Source organism: Vulpes vulpes, chromosome 5 (assembly GCF_048418805.1).
Source record: "Vulpes vulpes isolate BD-2025 chromosome 5, VulVul3, whole genome shotgun sequence".
In the NCBI taxonomy this organism is placed as follows: domain Eukaryota; kingdom Metazoa; phylum Chordata; class Mammalia; order Carnivora; family Canidae; genus Vulpes; species Vulpes vulpes.
In genome coordinates this window covers 43162577-43182265 of record NC_132784.1, presented here as the reverse complement: position 1 = coordinate 43182265, position 19689 = coordinate 43162577, and the positions used below count along the sequence as shown (strand labels likewise).

The 19689-nt window shown below is 35.1% G+C and overlaps 1 protein-coding gene across 1 annotated transcript in view; it reads right to left on the bottom strand.

The window, feature by feature from the left end:
• Positions 1-1355: 1355 nt before the first annotated feature.
• LOC112919196 (glutamate decarboxylase 1-like) overlaps positions 1356-19689 on the bottom strand; it is a 29194-nt gene continuing 10860 nt past the window's right edge. Inside the window, exons 7-14 of the mRNA XM_025997551.2 lie at positions 17377-17431; positions 16745-16861; positions 15489-15553; positions 15308-15386; positions 10995-11144; positions 5475-5582; positions 3490-3579; positions 1356-1529 (exon numbers count right to left, since the gene is read on the bottom strand). Coding sequence (XP_025853336.2) covers positions 1356-1529; positions 3490-3579; positions 5475-5582; positions 10995-11144; positions 15308-15386; positions 15489-15553; positions 16745-16861; positions 17377-17431 — 838 coding nt within the window. The remainder of the gene's footprint in view (positions 1530-3489; positions 3580-5474; positions 5583-10994; positions 11145-15307; positions 15387-15488; positions 15554-16744; positions 16862-17376; positions 17432-19689) is intronic.

Sequence of the window (19689 nt, the reverse complement as noted above, 5' to 3'; positions counted from 1 at the left end):
TACTGAATCATTTGATTTTTTTTCTTAATTGAGAAAATATTTTAATTTTTCCAGCTTGATTGTGGTATAATTGACCAATTAAATTGTAAGATACGTAAAGTGTGCATCAATGATGGTTTGGTATATGTATACATTGTAAAAGGAGAAAACTAACACAATTTTTAAAAATATTTAATGAAACTATTTATTCCAACAAAAACCTGTGGTGTAGCAAAGGCACCATTATTATTCCTATTTCAGAGAAGAGCAAAGAGAACTGCTTAAGTCAAGTCATTTGACAAACGTCTCAAGTGGCAGGTAGTGAATGTTAATTGCAGCAAGGTATTGGGAGGATTCTTCGTCATGCACACTTGAGAAGAAACCTACCTAGCTTCAAATTTTGGTTTCATTACTTACCAGCAGCATGATGTTAAACACATTATTTAAATTCTTTAAATCTTCACCTTCTCATTCGTGAAATGGAGATAATAGATCACTTGAATCATAGCATTAATAGAGAACTAAATGAGACCATGCAAGGTGAAATGCTTAGCATACCATTTGATGTACAGTAAGTGCTCAATTAATGTTAGTTATTATTATCTCCAAAATGGAGCTGAAAAAACGCTAATGACACCATCAATATGGAACGGCCTTATTCCATTTTATGAAATATGGCTGATACACTTTTGGAGAACTGTAAAAGATGTCACTGCAGTGGATCTTTAGAGACATTAAAAATGGTGTTGCAGGAAAAAAATGAATTAAATTATTGCATAGAAATATAGTAGGCCCACAGTCCCTTCTAAATAAAAAGACAAGGATCAAAGGGGAAATAGGTCAGCTGCTGCCATTCCTGACTCTCTGCTCTAAAATACAGAACACTTTATTCATCTGACTGTTTGAAAAAGAGAAACATGATACATATGATTTTATTTTTGACAGAGACAATACTACCATGTGATATCGAAAATTATTTCAATTCAGGAAATCTTTATTCAGTTAATTCCAACATGTAAATATATGCTAAGTTACTCAATGCCCACAATGGAGCTTCTTCCTTTACAAGAGGAGGGATTTTTGTCTTTCTTATTTACTGATGTACTCTGAATATACCAAGACAAGGAGCTGACATTTAGCAGATTTTCAATAATTTTGATCAAATTAACGAAAATAACAAATACATGAAGGAACTTGAACTTAATCTATTTATCTTCGGTGAATTGGCTTCCCTTTCATCATCTTAGATAGCAAAGGATAAAAGAGAATCATAAGTTCTGAAAGAGAGGAAACTGCTTATAGTATTCCTCTCTTATCTTCAGCAGCAGATTTTTTAAGTTGCCATTCACACTTGTATTCAAGCTCATATTGAAGTCTCATAAATCCTTTCCAAGCCTTTCAATTTCATCGATGAGATAGTCAACATCTGCTCGTCTTGTGGCAGGGTTAGAAAAGACCATTCGAAAAAAATTTACTTTGTCCCCACATGGCTGGTAGCTTATCATGGCTGTGCCTTCCTCTATCATCTGTGCTTTAATCTTTGGAGCAATCTGTGTGCAAATGTAAATATTATTAAAAGGTAATTTTACAAGCCTGTGCTCTCCCACATTCTAGATGGCTACATAGCTATCATTAGTACAGAGTAAAAATAGCAAGCAATTTAAAACTATCAGGGATAATTTTTAAGATGTTTAGTACAGGAAAAAAATATATACCAGCATGTTCTGTATTCATACTGTAGCTCTTGTTACTTCATGATTCACAATGACCCAACTCAAAATAATATGAATGTGCTAGAATGCATTAAAGAAGGTTGTATGACATTTTGCTTATATTTATATGGCAATTCAAATAGAAGCATCTGAGAAAGAGGTAAAAGGAAATAGGCAATGGAAAAATAGTAGCGCAATTTGGCATCATAACTTTCATTGTTTAAATTATTGTACTACACCGTAAGTTTTTCTACCAGGTCACTGCTCTGCAGCAAAACATAGTTTCTTTGTGAGTTTCACAGAAACAAATCCTGTCTGTGTAAATGACAGCATATATGTGGGACCAGATCACATTAATACATTCTTGGGTTATTATTATAGGGCAAAGAGGCACTGGCATTAGGGAAAGCCAGAGGAGGGCATTCTATAACTACTCAACCTGCTGTGCTTCTTGAAAATTTGCTTCTGCACACAGTTTACTACTAAAATGCTGCATATGCTATCCATTACTTAATTTCCCCATAAATCTTATATGATGGCAGTGTAGAAGCAAATAGATATATTTATCTACCTTAAAGAGACTTCATATAATGTCCTTCCCTATTTAATATTTTAGTTAATCAAGATGATCATAAAACAATAGATATTAATTATTGCCTGTGGTGTTTTTAAAGAACTGTTTCATGGTCTCCCCCTTGCCTTCTATCCAAGAACATGTCCCTAAGAGGGACAGCTCTCTGGTAAATGAGCTGTGTGCACCTCAGGAGCCAGCTTGCAAGTCTGCATAAAAACATGTGCCTCACTAGTTCTCAGCCGTAGTAATTGCCCTAGTGGAAGATCACACATATACTTAAAAAAATATAAAGAGTTTCACTTAATACTTGCCTCAAACCACAAAATATTTAAACAAGTGGTATTGTGAGAAGCAAAAGGCAAAACAAAAAAAAAATCTTTATTTTTCACTTAGGACTTACAAGCCCAGTGAAATTTTGGTGATACAAAAAGTTAAAGCTCTTAAACACCGATATCAGATGGTTTGTACTCAGTGTATGCCAGGGTACCTCCTAAGGGCACCAACATAAGTGGTTGTGATGTTGGCATAACTCAAAGTAAAATGTGTATATGTGATGCTTGCTTAATACTGGTTAAAAACTTATGATAAATATATGTGATAAATTGCATATGACGGTAGTGATCTTCTTTAACAATGAAATATGAGCTATCCCCCTTGTTATGATATTCATTTGGAATTTTTTCCAGTATATTGTTCTTTGTTCTCTAATAAAAGCTCATATCCATGCTCAGGTGATCTTTTGGTAAGTATTTCAAATTTTGTAACAGTTCTACAACTACCTTTTGTATTCTTGTTAGCAATTGTGATTATTTATATTTTTGTCTTCTCTCCTACTCAGCATTCTTAGCCAACTTACGACTTGGATTCTAATTCATTTTATACCTCGAACTTCTATTGGAATACCTAATATGTATTAACTGATGAATGGATTAAGCAAAGAGTAGGAAACTCAGCATAATGTATATTAAGCACTCAATAAATATTTTTCAATTACATATATTATGACTGGATTAATTTGAAAAAAGACTGACATGTTGAGATTGAGCTCATCTCTATATAAGTATTAAATCAATGGCTTGGGACCACGTGATTACCATGTCCTAACAAATCAAACTAACCAGACAGATACATTATTTAAAAGGCGATGTTAAAATTAAAAACTGCGTGTGTGCGCGCGCACACACACACACACACACACATACACGCACACACACACACACTTACCTTTTGGAGTTCTTGATCTCTTTCACAACCTTTTGGGATATGTTTAAGTCTTGGTGGGAAATACCAGAAGCAGACATTGGTGAACTCAGGCTAAATTGAGCATAAAAATTTTACAAGTATCTTTAAAACTCTACCTAATTTCTTAAGCATTTCAGAGGTATTTTAATGATTTTATATTTAATATATTACATTTATGTATAATATATATTTATAATATACTTATAAATATAAATATATTTAATATTTAATATATTTAAAATATATTCTATATATTTTAATCTCTATGTGTATATATATATGTATATATATATATATATATATATATATATATATTTGAGAGAGAATGAGCTCACACAAGCAGGGGGAGGAGCAGAGGGAGAGGGACAAGCGGACTCCCCACTGTACAGGGAGCCCCATGTAGAGCTCAATTCTAGGACTCTGAGATCAAGACTTGAGTGGAAGTCAGATGCTTGGCCGACTGAACCACCTAGATATTTTAAGATATTTAAAAATAACTTTTAAGGGTATAATACATGTCAGACTCTAGACACAGACACAACAGAAATCATCATTGTCCTTACAGAGTTTCCAGTCTGGCATGGCTTTTGCTGTCTTTCTTAACCTCTCCTACCACAATTCTTAATGATGTTCATATCTATGTAAGTCATCCTTGCCATGCTCTGTTCTCTCAATTTCCTTCAGAGATCTTCAGCTATCCATTCCATGACCATTGCTCAAAATATTTTGAACAATAATGCTAGTTCCAGTTTCATATTTGAGAAAGATCATTTGGGTTGCAATATGGACAATGGCTTAGAGGAGAGAACAAATGAATAGAGAAGAATATTAGATATTAGTATTAGGCTATCATAGTAAGTCTGGAGAGAACAGAGATGACTTCACTAAAGCAGTGGCTGTGGGTACAGATAAGAGGGTTTACATCTCCAAAATTTCAACAGATATAATTAACCTCTCCTGGTCTTTCAAGATGAATTCAAGTTTTCTGGTTTCAGTGACTGGCTGTTTTCCACATAGATAAAAAATAAAAGAAAATTTTACATAAATTTGATTTCAGAGAGGAAAATAAACTAGTAAAAGATGTATAGTTTTAAAAACAGACTTTGGGGCACTTGAGTAGCTCAGTTAAGTGTCTGACTCTCTATTTCAACTCAGTTGTTGATTTCACAGTCATAAGATCTAGCCCCATCTGGGGCTCCACACTGGGCATGGAGCCTGCTTAAGATTCTCTCTCTCTCTCTCTCCCTCTATCCCCCCCCCCTTCCTCTCTCTCTCTCTCTCTCTAAAAAAAAAAAAAAGAAAAAAATTAAAAATTAAATTAAATTTTAAATTTACTACTATTTTCCATCTAAAACTACGAGACTCACCAAAATTAAGATAATAGTGTAGTCAGAGGAAGACAATTTCAAAGATAGGTGAAGCACATTTTTTCCCTAACAATTGTTCTTATTAGCATGGCTTCATGCCATTGGATGGTTGACTGGGACTTGGAGAGGAAAATTGACATAATGCTGGCAAAAATCTCAATTTTTTCACTAATACCTACTTAGTGGGTTAATAACAATCTACCAAAGATTATGGTAATTTTAAGTCTACCTTCTCTAATGATCTGCTGTCCAGAAACCCAGCTACATAATATAACATACAAGAAAAAAAGCTAGGAACAATTAAATTACTCTTATTCTGTGCCAGAGAAATCAGAAAAGCAATTTAACCAGATAGTTCTAATTGTCCTAAAAAGGAAAATATTGAAAATCATTATCAATTAAAAGTCTTTTGGACCCTTGGCTTGTAAGACACAGAACTTAAAACAGATTTTAAAACCTAGATGATTTGCATTTAGATAAGATAAGCTATTTATGAGAATTGCTAAGCATATTTTTAAAATTATCTCAGGTAAGAATACTCAGCAAAGTATAAATCCATTAAATTATCAAAAAAAAAAAAAAAAAGAAAGACATCTTTACCTCTGCATCAAACACAAGCTTAAAGTTATCTTTTTTCTTCAAAACCTTATAGAAGTATTTTGCAAGTTCCATATATCTGTCGATCTGTGCCTCAAAGCCACAGGTTCCCTGTAATCAAAAAAAAAAAAAAAAATCAAAGTTTCCATTCAAAAGTAAGTTCCTTTAAATTACATCAAAAAAGTTCCTGAAATTGATTTAAATTATTTAAATGTACTTATATAAATAAATAATGTGATTATTATCTTACCACTAGTAGGTGTTCTCCATTATCACTTCATTATTTCTAGATCCTTATCCCACTTTGATCCCTACTGTCTGTGAATGTAAGGCCGATTTCTCGGCCTTCTGCACTTCAGTGCCTAGATTTACGCACATTTGCTAAATATATTGACATGTGATTCTCATCCGTCTAGTATGTAGAGCAAATTTTTAAAAGTTACATATAATGTTACAAGGAATGAGAGAAATACTATAAATAAAGCCCTTGGCATGCTCGCAGGCAGAATGTAATTTTTTGCTAATTAATTAATTAATTAATTAATTTTTAAGATTTTATTTATTTATTCATGAGAGACACAGAGAGAAAGAGAGAAGCAGAGACACAGGGAGAGGGAGAAGCAGGCTCCATGCAGGGACTCGATCTGGAGACCCCAGGACCATGCCCTGGGCCAAAGGCAGGTGCTCAAGCGCTGAGCCACCCAGGGATCCCCAGAATGTATTTAAACATTAACAACCATTGAAATTCTGCTCCACCACAGGCATGTAGCTCCGTACTGTATACACTTGGTTTAATTTCTCTTAGAAGAACCCTATAAGGTGGGCAACCGAGGCACAGAAGCATTGTCCAGTCTTTGTTTCCACCCACCTTCTTTCCCATGGTGATTTCTGCTTGTCTCGTGTTATTAAGCACTACACGGGATGACCCTCCCACTTATATTTTCATCTGAGACCTTCTCTTTGAATCTCAGACTTATATACTCAACTGCTCACTCAAATCTCCACTGAGATGACTAATGAACATCTCAAAATGATATGTTCAAGACTCAACTCCTGATCTCTCTACACAAACTTATTTCTGCCACAGTCTTTCCAATCTCAATAATGTATCGATTTGATCCTCTAGTTGCTAAATCCCAAAACTTAAAAGCTCTCATATTCTTGATCTTCTTTTTTTCATAGTCCACATCTAATACTTTGGTAAATTTCATTATGGTTATCTTCAAAATGTAATTAGACTCTAATATACCTTAGCCTATATCCACTGCCACTCTGCTGGCCTAATCATTCTCTCCCACATTATTAAAATTGCTTCCCCACTGATCTCTTTGCTTTGGTCCATGGACCCAGAGCCCAAGCTGAGGGTATGCATTCTCAGTTATTCTAGGCTTCACAACCATATGAAGTGGTACTTTAGTGGATTCTCAGTATATAAGCCTTTGTAATTAGAGTTGGCTTCATGAGCATACAACCTGCAAAATCACATGGGCCCTATACTCAGAAGGATTTTCTGCTTAATTTATTCTCTGCCATTGCTATCCTGAAATTCTTTAAAATTTTGCCTTGGACTTGTGTTTGTGAGTCAAGTAAGTAAAGTGTCCCTAATGAGACATGTGAGCTAAGGAGATATATGCAACTTCCATGTCTTGCCACCCTATTTACACACAGCATTTGCAATGTTCAATGAGCACAGAATTTCACGGCCCCTATGATATGTGGGAGCTCTGGGATTCTCAATACAATACAGGTGAACACAACTGAGTAAATAGGGTGCTAAGAGCCCTAAAGGGGACTTTATCTCAAATCAGAATTTGTTTCCAACAGAATTTGTTTCCTTCGCTCCTTATCCTTTTCCATGCCTTCAATGTCTTTCTCTACAGGAAATTAACATATGTAGTATGTGTTATGTTTATAATATGTATATTTTATATATATGCATATATTTGAAAAATCAATTATATGAATACATGGCTAGAACCAACAACTCTCACAATTTTGAACAAACATTCATTTGGAAAAGGCATTGTTAGTATTTGAAATGCTTAAGAATTGGAATGATGGACTAATTTCTTGTGATAACCACGTTATCATCTGATATGCCAGAAGTTTCTCTTTGAGGGCAGTCCGGTTTGGAGGAAGCTATAAACAGTTAAAAGAGGAAGGAGAAAGGCTTGTGGAAAAGTTAATAGAAATTATTGATGAATGATCCTACTTTTGATTCCAGAGAAATGAGGCCAAGGATCATTGAAGTGATTGCCATAGAGCTCACTACTTCCCAGGAATTTTCCATTTAGAACTTTTAATGGCATTCATGCATATTGAATTGGCATTTAAAAATATCAAGGTATGTGTCTATACTGCAAATGAATCTTTAAGTTCTGTGAAAAGAATCTACAAAGATTGAATATTAAAGACAATGGCACTTCTAGTTTAAGCTTTAGTGGACTCTGTTAGTTCATGCTTTCCAAAAAAGCAAACATCACAATGTGATTAAAGGTGCCAGGATTTTATTAGTGGAAGTACCTGGGTGGAAGGAGGAGCTGGTTAGAGTGGGAGAAGTATCAGACTGTAAATAAGTCTGAGCCTAAGTGAAAGAGAAAGGGAGGCTAAGTGGGGTGGAAACTTCCTAGACTACCAAGAAGTCCAAGGAAAATTCAGAAAGGCCACTGAGGAGACCTCACACCAAGTCAGCTGTCAGAAGAGCCTTATGCCTCTCAGGAGTGGGAATGCTTTAGAATCCCCGACAGGCTCAGTCATTGGCTGGGAGAAAACTTTGGGAAACAGCCCCGGGACAAATGCAATTATGAAGTTAAGAAAAGCAGATGGGGTTTTTGGACAATTAAACTCCCTATAGTATTCTCATGGCCAAAACAGATTCATATTATGAATCCACAACCAGTCCAACCCCATGTAGAAAATCTACATAAAAGGAAGGTTCTGTATTATATTTGTTTTTGCATATATAGTCAATGCTCGTAGCATCTTATACTATTATCTGATTTTTCTTCTTATTTTTATAGCCTATCACAGTATTTTATGTAATTGATTATTTTTATAAGTAATACAAATTTCATTAACAATGGCTCCTCTTTCTATCATCAGTGAAGTTTTCATTGTGTAATTAGAGCAAAGGAGGACAAAATAGAATTTTTCAATCTTGGAAGTCAAAACCTCCCTGTCGAACCTGCCATGGATATTTCCTGAATTTGATTTCCAGTGTGAGACATGTTTTTTTATGGGAAAAGCATTTCCATGCCAGTGTATACTAAGTTTTTATGTAATCATCTGCGCCCATTGAAAGGGTAATAAAATATTTCTTATCTCCCTAGGAGTCAAGTGATTTTCATTCTGGGGTAGAATGGGATAGAGACTTCCTTTTCTCCACCCGAAGAGGATTCCTTAGCATTCAGGAGTCATCGTAAGCTCTCTCTCCTTCCCTCCCTCTCTCTCAGGGTGGGTGTGCCAGCTGGTATAAGATTCCGGTTTCCTAATTGCAGGGTCCCTGTGCTGCGATAGAAATCTCCTTTGCACATGGAGGGTGCTGTGATGTGGCCTCGCTAAGTTGCCCGAATGGGGAGTAGGGGAAGGAGAAACTGACACAAGAGATGTTCTCTAAGTAAATAGTTGATCTTCCTCTGATTTGGAAACCTCATGTTTACAGGAAGGACAAAGTAAATAAATATAGATACAAAATATTCATTGGTCACATCTGCTTTATAGAAGGCCAAACAAAGTGTTTCTCCGATGGTCTGGCTTAATCCAGGCCAAATGTGCTTATCTGTATCTTTTGACCTGCAGTTGATAGGTCATTAGCGAGTAATAGAGCCAGTGAAGTGGGTCAGATCAGCTTTTCTTTCAAAGAAAAAAGCAGGGAATCTCTGGGTGGTGCAGCGGTTTGGAGCCTGCCTTTGGCCCAGGGCCCGATCCTGGAGCCCGGGATCGAATCCCACGTCGGGCTCCTGGTGCATGGAGCCTGCTTCTCCCTCTGCCTATGTCTCTGCCTCTCTCTCTCTCTCTCTGTGACTATCATAAAATAAAAAATAAATAAAAATTAAAAAAAATAAAAAAGTCTTCAAAGAAAAAAGCAGAAAAGAAAATATTAGAGAATTTCACATTATAAGATCTTTTCCTAAAACTTTTGTTTTAATTACGTGTGTGTATGTATTACTGGGCCACAGCATAAAATGTATTTCTTTGTGTTAAAAAGTTTAAATGTCACCCCTTTATTATATAAAGGAATAGATGAACTATGTGATCCTTTACATAATCTTTCATATATATATATACATATATATAATTTTTAAAAATGTTTTGATACATATTGAGCGTTTGTGAGTTCAAGGATGCCCCCTGTCAACAAGTATCTAGGTGTAAATACTCATGTACGGTAAATTGAGGTAGATATATGCTGTGACTGGCAGCTCAACTTTGGTAGAACTAACAGCCTCTTACAGAGTTCAGGAGGTCCCTGAGAATATTTACACAAATAAAATCGATACAGAATCACACTGAGGGATATTTGGATTATAGGTGTCTGAGAGATCTGCACAAAATTTTGAGCTTCGTGTTTGCAAAAATTGGAACTTTGAATATTTTTAAAGCAAGCTTAACAAAATTTCCAAACTGGATATTTAAAAATCTCCCGGAAAAGAACTTAGAGAATGCCTATCTTTCAATGAAGAAAATTATCAATGAAACTCCACAATGAACTAACTAATGGCTGATTATCTTCCTGAGTCACCAATGTTCTTTTATCAGAGTGTTGACTATATGACAGGATGTTGCTAGGTGACTTTGATGACAAGTGGTGTCTCTGCTTTTGTGGTAATAGATTTCTAACAACAACAAAAAGACTTCAAATTAAATAGCAGGGTCAGTAATACATTATAGATGGTGTTAGTTCATGTCATAGCTTTCATCGGCACAGAACCCAATGTCCATCTTTTTATAGAGGACTGGAAATGAAGTAATAGAAACTTATAAATAAGGGGCAGGCAAAGGGTACAGAACATGTTTTATGTTGTCATAATCTTTGGAGAGACCATCTGCTGACCTTAGACGCAAAGGTAGATTGCACATCCATGTAACAAGGGTTCACATCTGAGAATCTATATCAACTTCAAGTCTACTTGACTATTAACAATTCTAAGTAGTAGAGGAAAAAAACAGTTTTTTAAAAAGTTGCAGACAAGCTTATTTTCTTAACAGATTTTTAGTCTTACAGTTTGGTAGAGTATATAGTAACAGTGGAACATGCCAGATTTTTTTTTTTTCTACCCCAGTTGGAATTTAGACCCGAGAAGCCAAGGTTGTCATCTGTAGTTAGAAATATAGCAGTTAGATAACAACAATACCGTTGTTATCTGTAGTTAGAAATATAGTTTTCTTGAGAGATATTTAGGAAAATAGTGAGACAAAACCTTTGGAAAAGACACCCAGATAGAACTCTAAAGAAAATGGAACAATCTATATATTCTTGATCCAGACAAAGAGGGCCTAATAAAAGGAATGATACATTCCTACCTTTGCTTTCCACATTAACCATAGCTTAAAGACATCAACATGGCGGCCACACTGAATAGTTTTATCCCCTGTATCAAAGTCCACATTGTAGAGTTTATCTGGCTGGAAAAGATACCCAGCTCTCATCTGGTTGCATGCTTCCAGAAGACCCTAAAGAAGCAAGAATATATCTACATGTAGGTTATATACATTTCAATAAGAAACCACCATTATTTATTTCAATTAACTTAGCATTTCTACATTACATGCACTTTTTTGTTACCTTCATTTATTTTATTTTTTTGAATTTTATGAAGTTTTGTATTTTAATTCTGATATAGCTAACATACAGTGTTATATTAGTTTCAAGCGTACAATATAGTGATTCAACAATTCTATACATTTCTAAGTCCATGCACTTTTAAAGAGAATTTTGTTTATTTTATATAAAAACATGTTACCTTTCTAGGATTTTTGTATATCCAGTTGTCCTTTGGGTTTATCTGGGACAACAGATGGTGTAATTGGATTAATACAATTTCTCTATTTTTCCTTAACTTTTCTCAAACTCCTTGAAGTTTTGCTGCTCTTTTGAAATCATTTGCTACTATGTATTGAAGTTAATGAGAACTGAGGGCCTCGTTCGCTTAAACTAAACTATCCCATGAATCAGCCTTTTGGGTGCCAGTCAGCAAAGTGCTCTGGGAGTCACAGTAGGTAGAGAATAAAATAACCCGTTCATTTAATTTTGTGCTTCTCACATAAAAGATGTTGAAAACGTTCCTCTTAAGTGTTGAAGAATGGAGAAGCATTTGCTTTGGATGGTTAAGAAGTAATCACTAGAGAAAAGAAGTGTTTCCTGTCACCAAGTTAAAGAGAGGATTTTCTCAAAGGATGTGCGCCAAGAGAACACAAGCAAGGCCAAATGTGCGTGCACTGACAGGGTACCGTTTAAATACACACCAAGCATAACTGTTGCACAAGAAGCAAATAACAATATGTTTACTATGTGTTTTTTATCAACTGGACACTTCACAAGTAGTGTATCATTTGAGCCTCACAGAAAACTCATAGCATAGGTACTATTGTTGTATCATGCTTGTAAATTGAGGAAATGGATACTTTAACATACTGAACAATTTTCAAGGTCACACAACCAACCAGTGACGAATCTGGGATCTGACGGAGGGGCAGTATGTGCTGGAGTTTGTGGAAACCCCATTTCAAGGGGAAAAAAATCACACTCTTTTTATTTTTTAAGATAGGCTTGTAGATCTAGGCTTAAAAGTGCAATGTGGTGGTAAGAATTGAAGTATTTAGGGAGAAAAGAATAGAAATGATACACTGAAATGAGTACTTTATGTATCTATATCTTAGGAATCCTATTTCTACATGTAAATATTTTCTCTTTAGTTTACTCCAAACTCCCCTTATTTTTTTTTAAGATTTTATTTATTTATTCATGAGAGACACACAGTGAGAGAGAGGCAGAGACACAGGCACAGGGAGAAGCAGGCTCCATGCAGGGAGCCCAATGCAGGACTCGATCCCAGGACCCTGGGATCAACTACTGAGCCACCCAGCCACCCCCTAAATTCCCCTTCTGTTATGTTAGACAGAGTTATAATTAGTATAGGTTATATCTACTCTTCTGATGTTATGATTAAGCTAGTCATATTTACCCACAATCTGTCACACACCGTGCCCAGGCAGTGGATTTGTGGCAAGCAAGGGTGGAAATGCTCTGCCCTACTGACTTTACAATCTGGGTTACAGGTTAGGTGGGTTAGACACTAAACAAAATACAGCATATGAGTGTGAAATTGTACCCAGGATAAACTCTGTGGAGGAGTTTCACAGTGTTGTAATATTGTGCTCTAAGATCAAAGATTTCACTTAGTCTGAAGGTCTAGGAAGGCTTCTGGGTAAAAGTCATTTTCAAGTTCAGTAGGAGCTAAACTAGAAAGATGTTGGGGGAGGGTATGGGGGACAAAGTGGAGCCAGACCCTCATAAGCAGAAGGAGAAACTCCTGCCAAAGTCATAGGTGATGAGCTGCACTGCTTCTTCTGGGAAATAAGAGCAGGTCAAGGATGTCAAGGGAAGAAAGTAAAAGGAAGCAAACGGTGAATAGGAGAGCAGAGGAGGGTATGGGCTGTGCCTCCCAGGCTTTGTAGGCGATGTCAGGGATTTTAATCCCCATCCTAAAAGCAACAAGAAGCCACTGAATGGGTTTCAATTTTGCATTATGAAAAAGTCCTTCTGGATAAAAGAGATTAACATGATTAGCACTTCACCTCAAAAACACATGGTATTTCCTTTCTTTTAAAAGATCAAATAAAAGACATTTAAAATTAGTTTTAATTGTATTTTGTGTACAATTGCAGCAATATATATATATGCATATCTATATGTAAAGTGCCTAAATGTGTTTTTTTAGCATCAGAAAATATATTCATTCAATACTTAACATACTTGGTTTATACTGCTCGTTAAGGCATGAGTCAAAATGGTCTAATGGGCAACCTTAGACACTCAAGTGGTTTAATAGATAGAACCAAATGTTCCTCTTAATTTAAGGCCACACCAAAACAGGCTTATTTTCCAGAGATGACCTTCAAATTAGTGAAAGCTTAGTAGTTTGAGGGTTCTGTTCTACCACCATTGACCATCTATATGTCTTTTTTATACCAAAAAAAAGTATAAAACAAGAAAACAGAAACTTCTTGGAGGAACACATGATATGTGATAATAGAGTAAAATGTACTATTTCAACATACTCACTATGGGTGAAGAAGTCAAGGAAGACTGCAAAAAAAAATTTGTATTTGAGTCCTAAACATGAAGGTATCAGAAATCTGAATGTTGAAGACAGACCTGTTAGCAATAGGAAGAGAGAGCAAACCCAGAAGCTTCTTAAAGAAAACAAATGTTAGCCAAATTATAGTTTCCGGGTATTGGACATGCAGGAGTGGACAGGAAGGGGGGACCTATTAGCCTGCAGGCTTCAAACACAAGGCGGCTGCCATTTTATTGAATATTTTATTGGATATTGAAGGAATATGGTTGCCATGTGACCAAAGAATAGAATCTGAAGCAGAGTTAAGAAGTGTTCCAGCTTGTGTTGCTGAGAATTGCCTAGGCTAGGGAGAATAAAGGCCCTCTAAAAAGAGATAAAGTGGTCACTGAGTGAGCACTCAAGAGTAAATGAGTTTCCTAAATTCCACATATGAGTGAGATCATATGGTATTTATCTTTTTCTGACTTATTTTGCTTAGCATGATACCCTCTAGCTCCATCCATGTTGTTGCAAATGGCAGATTTCATTCTTTTTTTATGCCTGAGAGAGGGAGGGAAATCAAGAACACCCTCAACTCTAGAGAACAAACTGATGGTTACCAGAGGGAGGAGGTAGGGGGATTAGTGAAATAGGTGATGGGGATTATAGAATGCACTTGTTGTGATGAGCACCAGTTGTGGTATGGAAGTGTTGAATCACTACATCATCCACCTGAAACTAATATTACACTGAATGTTACCTAGCTGGAATTTAAATAAAAGTAAATTAAAAAAAAAAAGAGTAAGTAGAGTGCCAGTTGAAGCAGTTTGTAGTAAGAGCACAGACACTTTATTTTTATATCCAAACTCTTTCGATTGCTTATAAGAGAGAAGGAAAACAAAGCTATAAATGATACTACATAAAGTTCATTTGCATTTCTGACAAACATGGAGATAAGAATTCTTAAGTTAAAGTTCATCATTATATCTCTCCTTGGAGAAGACCATGGCCTTATCTCCTTAAGTAACATTGCATTTACTATTGTTGGAGATAAAATACAAAAACATATGAGAAGAAAATAATTTCATACAATCCATAAATTTGTGCTTTCTATGCTTAAAATATATTGCAGTTACTCAGACTTATCTACATTTAAAATGAGCAATATTTTTGACCCTACACTCTGAGATAACAAATGGGTCAGTGGACCAAATTTGATCCCTAAGAGACATTTTGTTTTTTCGTGGTGTTTTTAATGAGTGGGGCATGAACGGTCAGGTTTTCTATTGACCTCATCACTGCCCATTGTGTCATCCCAGGTCTTATCCATACATTGAGTTACCACTTGTGCTTACAGTCATTTGGTTTGTGGCACCTCAATGACCCAGTGGCTGCTACTTAAAGATCAAGAGAGAAGGTTCTGTTTAATAGAGCAAACTGTGCTGCACTATGCTAATTCAATGAGGCCATAATTATATTGGTTTTAAATATTCACAATGAAACTAGTCATTACCAAGACATCCATCATGGCACTACTTAAAAATAGAAATCATTTACTTTTTCACGGATCAGGATAGCAGAGCACTGAAGGGGGACACCCATGAGTTTATGTGGATTCCAAGTCACAGAGTTGGCTCTAGGTGATAAAACAGCTCCAATTAGTGCTCACAGTCTAATAAAAGAGAATAGAAACCCAAACAGGTTATTTTGCTTTCACCAGCAATGGTGCAGATCTTACCTTTCAATGCCATTGAGTTTAGAGGAGTAGTTTCTGGACAGCAACAATCCACCTCCCCAGGCTGCCTACAGGTACAAAAGATACGTGTTCTTCTATTCTTTCTTTTTAAGTAGCAGAGACGACTTTTTCCCATGTTAAATTTATTTCAGACATTGATGAAGCTTTAATTGCTGTGTTAGATAATTATAAACTTGGCTATCATTATACTACTTATAAGAACAATGCATTTTAAAATTTCCTCCTATGAATTCTTATTGCCTATTCATGACACAGTAAAGTTTTAGGTTTCTAATTAATTCAAACACCTTCTGTATAATTTCCAGGGACAGATGAAAATGTTGGCATCAGATTTGGCAATACCACAGAGAAATTAACATATCTACCATATTGTATAACTTTAAATTTGTCCAACTTTTACCAAAGCTGAAGAAAGTTTTGCCCAAGGTCACTGTACTAAATTAATAGCATCAAAAATTATGATTTTCTTGGGATCCCTGGGTGGTGCAGCGGTTTGGCGCCTGCCTTTGGCCCAGGGCGCGATCCTGGAGACCCAGGATCGAATCCCACGTCGGGCTCCCGGTGCATGGAGCCTGCTTCTCCCTCTGCCTGTGTCTCTGCCTCTCTCTCTCTCTGTGACTATCATAAATAAATAAAAAAAAAAAATTAAAAAAAAAATTATGATTTTCTTGATAGGTATTAATTTTAAAATTTTCATTAGAGTAGTGGGCTAAATCTTTTGATTTAAAATCAGTTTGAAGGGGCACCTGGGTGGCTTAGTTCATGAAGCACCGACTCTTGATTTTGGCTCAGGTCATGATTTCAGGGTCATGGGATTGAGCCCTGAGTTGGGGTCCACTCTCAGTGTGGAGTGGGCTTGAGATTCTCTCTCTCTCCATCTTGCCACTCCCCTGCCTGACCTCCCCTCTCCACCCCACCCCCCGCCATGTGCATGCATTCTCTTTCTCAAATAAATAAAGATTAATTAATTAATTAATTAAAATAAAGTATAACTCTTTCTTCAAATTGATTTTCTAAATTCTTAGTTGAATAGAGGTTTAGACTATTTTAAACCCCTTGATACATTTATAGCTCTTTCGAGGCTAATATATTGAGTCAATTCTATTCATTATAAAAATTAGTTTCCAGAGAAACTTTCATCTGGCCTACAATACCAATTAAGTAATTTTATGGATTGTTCATGGGATACATTTTTTTTAAAGGGGAAATTAGGAGTTAGACTAAAGGATGTGACTTACATCCACATGCATCCAGAGTCTGTGTGTCTCACAAATATCCGCAATGGCGTGGAGAGGGTCAAAGGCCCCAAATACTGTGCTGCCAGCTGTGGCTACAACGCAAAAAGGAGTCTGGCCCTGATGATGACACAAGCTGAATCGTTAGTAGAGCCTCAGGAGGTCCCATGGGAAGACTATTGTCACTTCACCATTACTTCTGGGCATCAGGAAGCTGCATGACTTGGACAAGAACCTTAAATACCTAAGAACTTCATATATTCTGAGGTACCTCCAGGACTGGGGAGAGTAGTGTAACCATAAGATGAACTCGTATCACTGTCTCTGAGTTTCATTTATTATAGTTCTCTCCAGATTTATTTTTGCAAAATAATACCACAAAAATGGAAATGACCAAATTCCTTTGTTTAATCCATGTGCTGATAAGTGTTCATTTGTAATTTGACAGAAAATTATTAAAGAAATACTGCAGCATTAACTTAATTCTTTCACTTTAATTTTATGAGGAATTTCCCACATTTAGGGATTACTTTATTTCTCTTAGAAATTACCTTAACAGTTGTTTCCCACTAGTGAAAATAAGTAAAGAAAATGAAAATGAATCTGCATTTTAAGTATGGAGTTACAGAACATACCTTTCTTTTAGCTTCTAATATATTTTTCTCTAATTCAGCTGGAATCATCCTTCCCCTTAAAAATACAATAAGTTAATTACTTTAAAAATATACATACCAATTCTACCAATGAGAGGAATAGATGATATGTAAAACTAAAAAAAAAAAATAGTGTTTAGTTTCTCCCTAATGTATTTCTTAGGTAAATATTTAGTTATTAGGTAATGTTCAGTAAACAGATATTAGGTAAATGTTCAGGTCCCAAAAACCAGTGGTAAATATCACGTTGAATTAAAGAATGCTTAGTGTGCTATTCAGTCATCTTAAAATTTGTATTACTTTTCTAAGAAAGATGCAGAAGGATAATCTCTCCTTCAAGTTATTAAACTTCATTTTAAAGTAAAAATCTCTTCTCTGGCACATACCCTCACCTAACCCTAGATCTAACCTTAAACCTAGCCCAAGATCTAGGAAAGGACAAAAAAAAAAAAAAAAGATGTAGTATATATACACAATGGATTATTACTCAGCCATAAAAAAAAAAAAAACACTGAAATCTTGCCATTTGCAAGGACATGGATAGAGCTAGAGGGTATTATGCTAAGCAAAATAAGTCAGTCAGAGAAAGACAAATATCGTATGATTTCACTCATATGTGGAATTTAGGAGACAAAACATATGAACAAATGGGAAGGAGGCAAACCATGAAACAGACTTCCAACTCTAGAGAACAAACATGGTCACCAGAGAGGAGATAGGTGGAGGGATGAGTGAAACAGGTGATGGGGACGGCCCTAGTTGTAATAAGAACCAGGTGATGTATGGAAGTGTTGAATCACTGTATTGTACACATGAAACTAATATTATATTGTATATTAACTAACGAGAATTTAAATAGAAACTTTCAAAAAAAAGTAAAAACCTCCTGACATCAAGGAATAAAAATCAGGAATCCACTTGATGAGGGAGGAAAAAGGGTGGCAAATTTCAGATGGCCTTCACATTTCTTCATAGCAAATATCTGAGAAAAAAAAGTCAACACTTTTTTACTCCATCCGGGTATCAGATTGCAACCTAGCATGCCTACAGATGATTCACTGGAAGCATTCCTACTAATGTCAGGAATAAAATAAGGATGCTCACTACCATCAGTGTTATAGTATTTTTCTGAAGAAATTATTATTTAAAAGTATGATAGAAAGAAAGAAAAGGAAAAAAGGGAAGAAAAAAGAAAAGAGGAAAAAACCCTAATGGAAGAATCTATGACTGCATACCTAGAATACCTAAATTTATGCATTAAAAAGCTTTTGAAAATAATAAGAATGCTTAGCAACTGGGTGCCTACAAAAGTAAGTCATGTTCCTATTTTTAAAAACTAATTGTTGTGAAAAAATAATAGAATATCCCATTCATAATAATAAAAAAGATGTAAAGTATCTTGGACAGGGATGATTCTCAGGAGATGCACGCAGAATATATAAAGAAAATCAAACAACTTGTGAGAAAGTACTGAATAATAAACATAAAAATTTGTAAGATATTTTATATTCATTTACTTTATATTTCAGAATTTCTAAATATATAAAGATGTCTTACAAGCCAATAACAAATAATAAACAACCAATAAAAAGTAGGCAAAGAACATGAACAGATAAATCACGGTAATGTACAATTGGCTGATCAGAATTTTCAATTATAAAGGTATTGATAATATTCAGGTATAGCATTATATTGAAGAGCATCAATTAACTTAAAAATGTTTGAAAGGCAAATAAAAAAACTTTATGATACTGTAAATCCAGACATTCTTTGAATCCATAATCTAGTTTCTAGGAATTCATGTGAGATATTCAAACATAGACTCTCAAATGTTTTTATACAATTATATTCATTTAATCTCTGCTATTAAATACTAACATCTAGGAGGAAACCCTTAAGTGTCCTTTAAAATACGATTTGTGAAATTCTGTTACATTTATAAAAGGAAACTCTGAAGTAATTAAAAAGAATAAAGAAAGTCTTATAATTCATGGGATAAGATTTGTAAAACATATTCTAAAACCAAAAAGCTTATGAAAGCAAATTATAGAATACAGCACAGAACTGATGTGTGAATAAATTTGATATGCATAAAAATGATCTTCTGACTATATGTAATATTTGTAATCTTACTTATTTCTAAAGCATGGTATTTAAGGAAAATAGAAAAATATTTTTACTTTGTAGAGTGCTAAAGCAGTTGATATTATTATATTTTTATATTTATTTATATTATATGTAATTCAATATATTTAAAATAGGGAAGATACGTAACAGTCCTATTTAGCAAAGAAA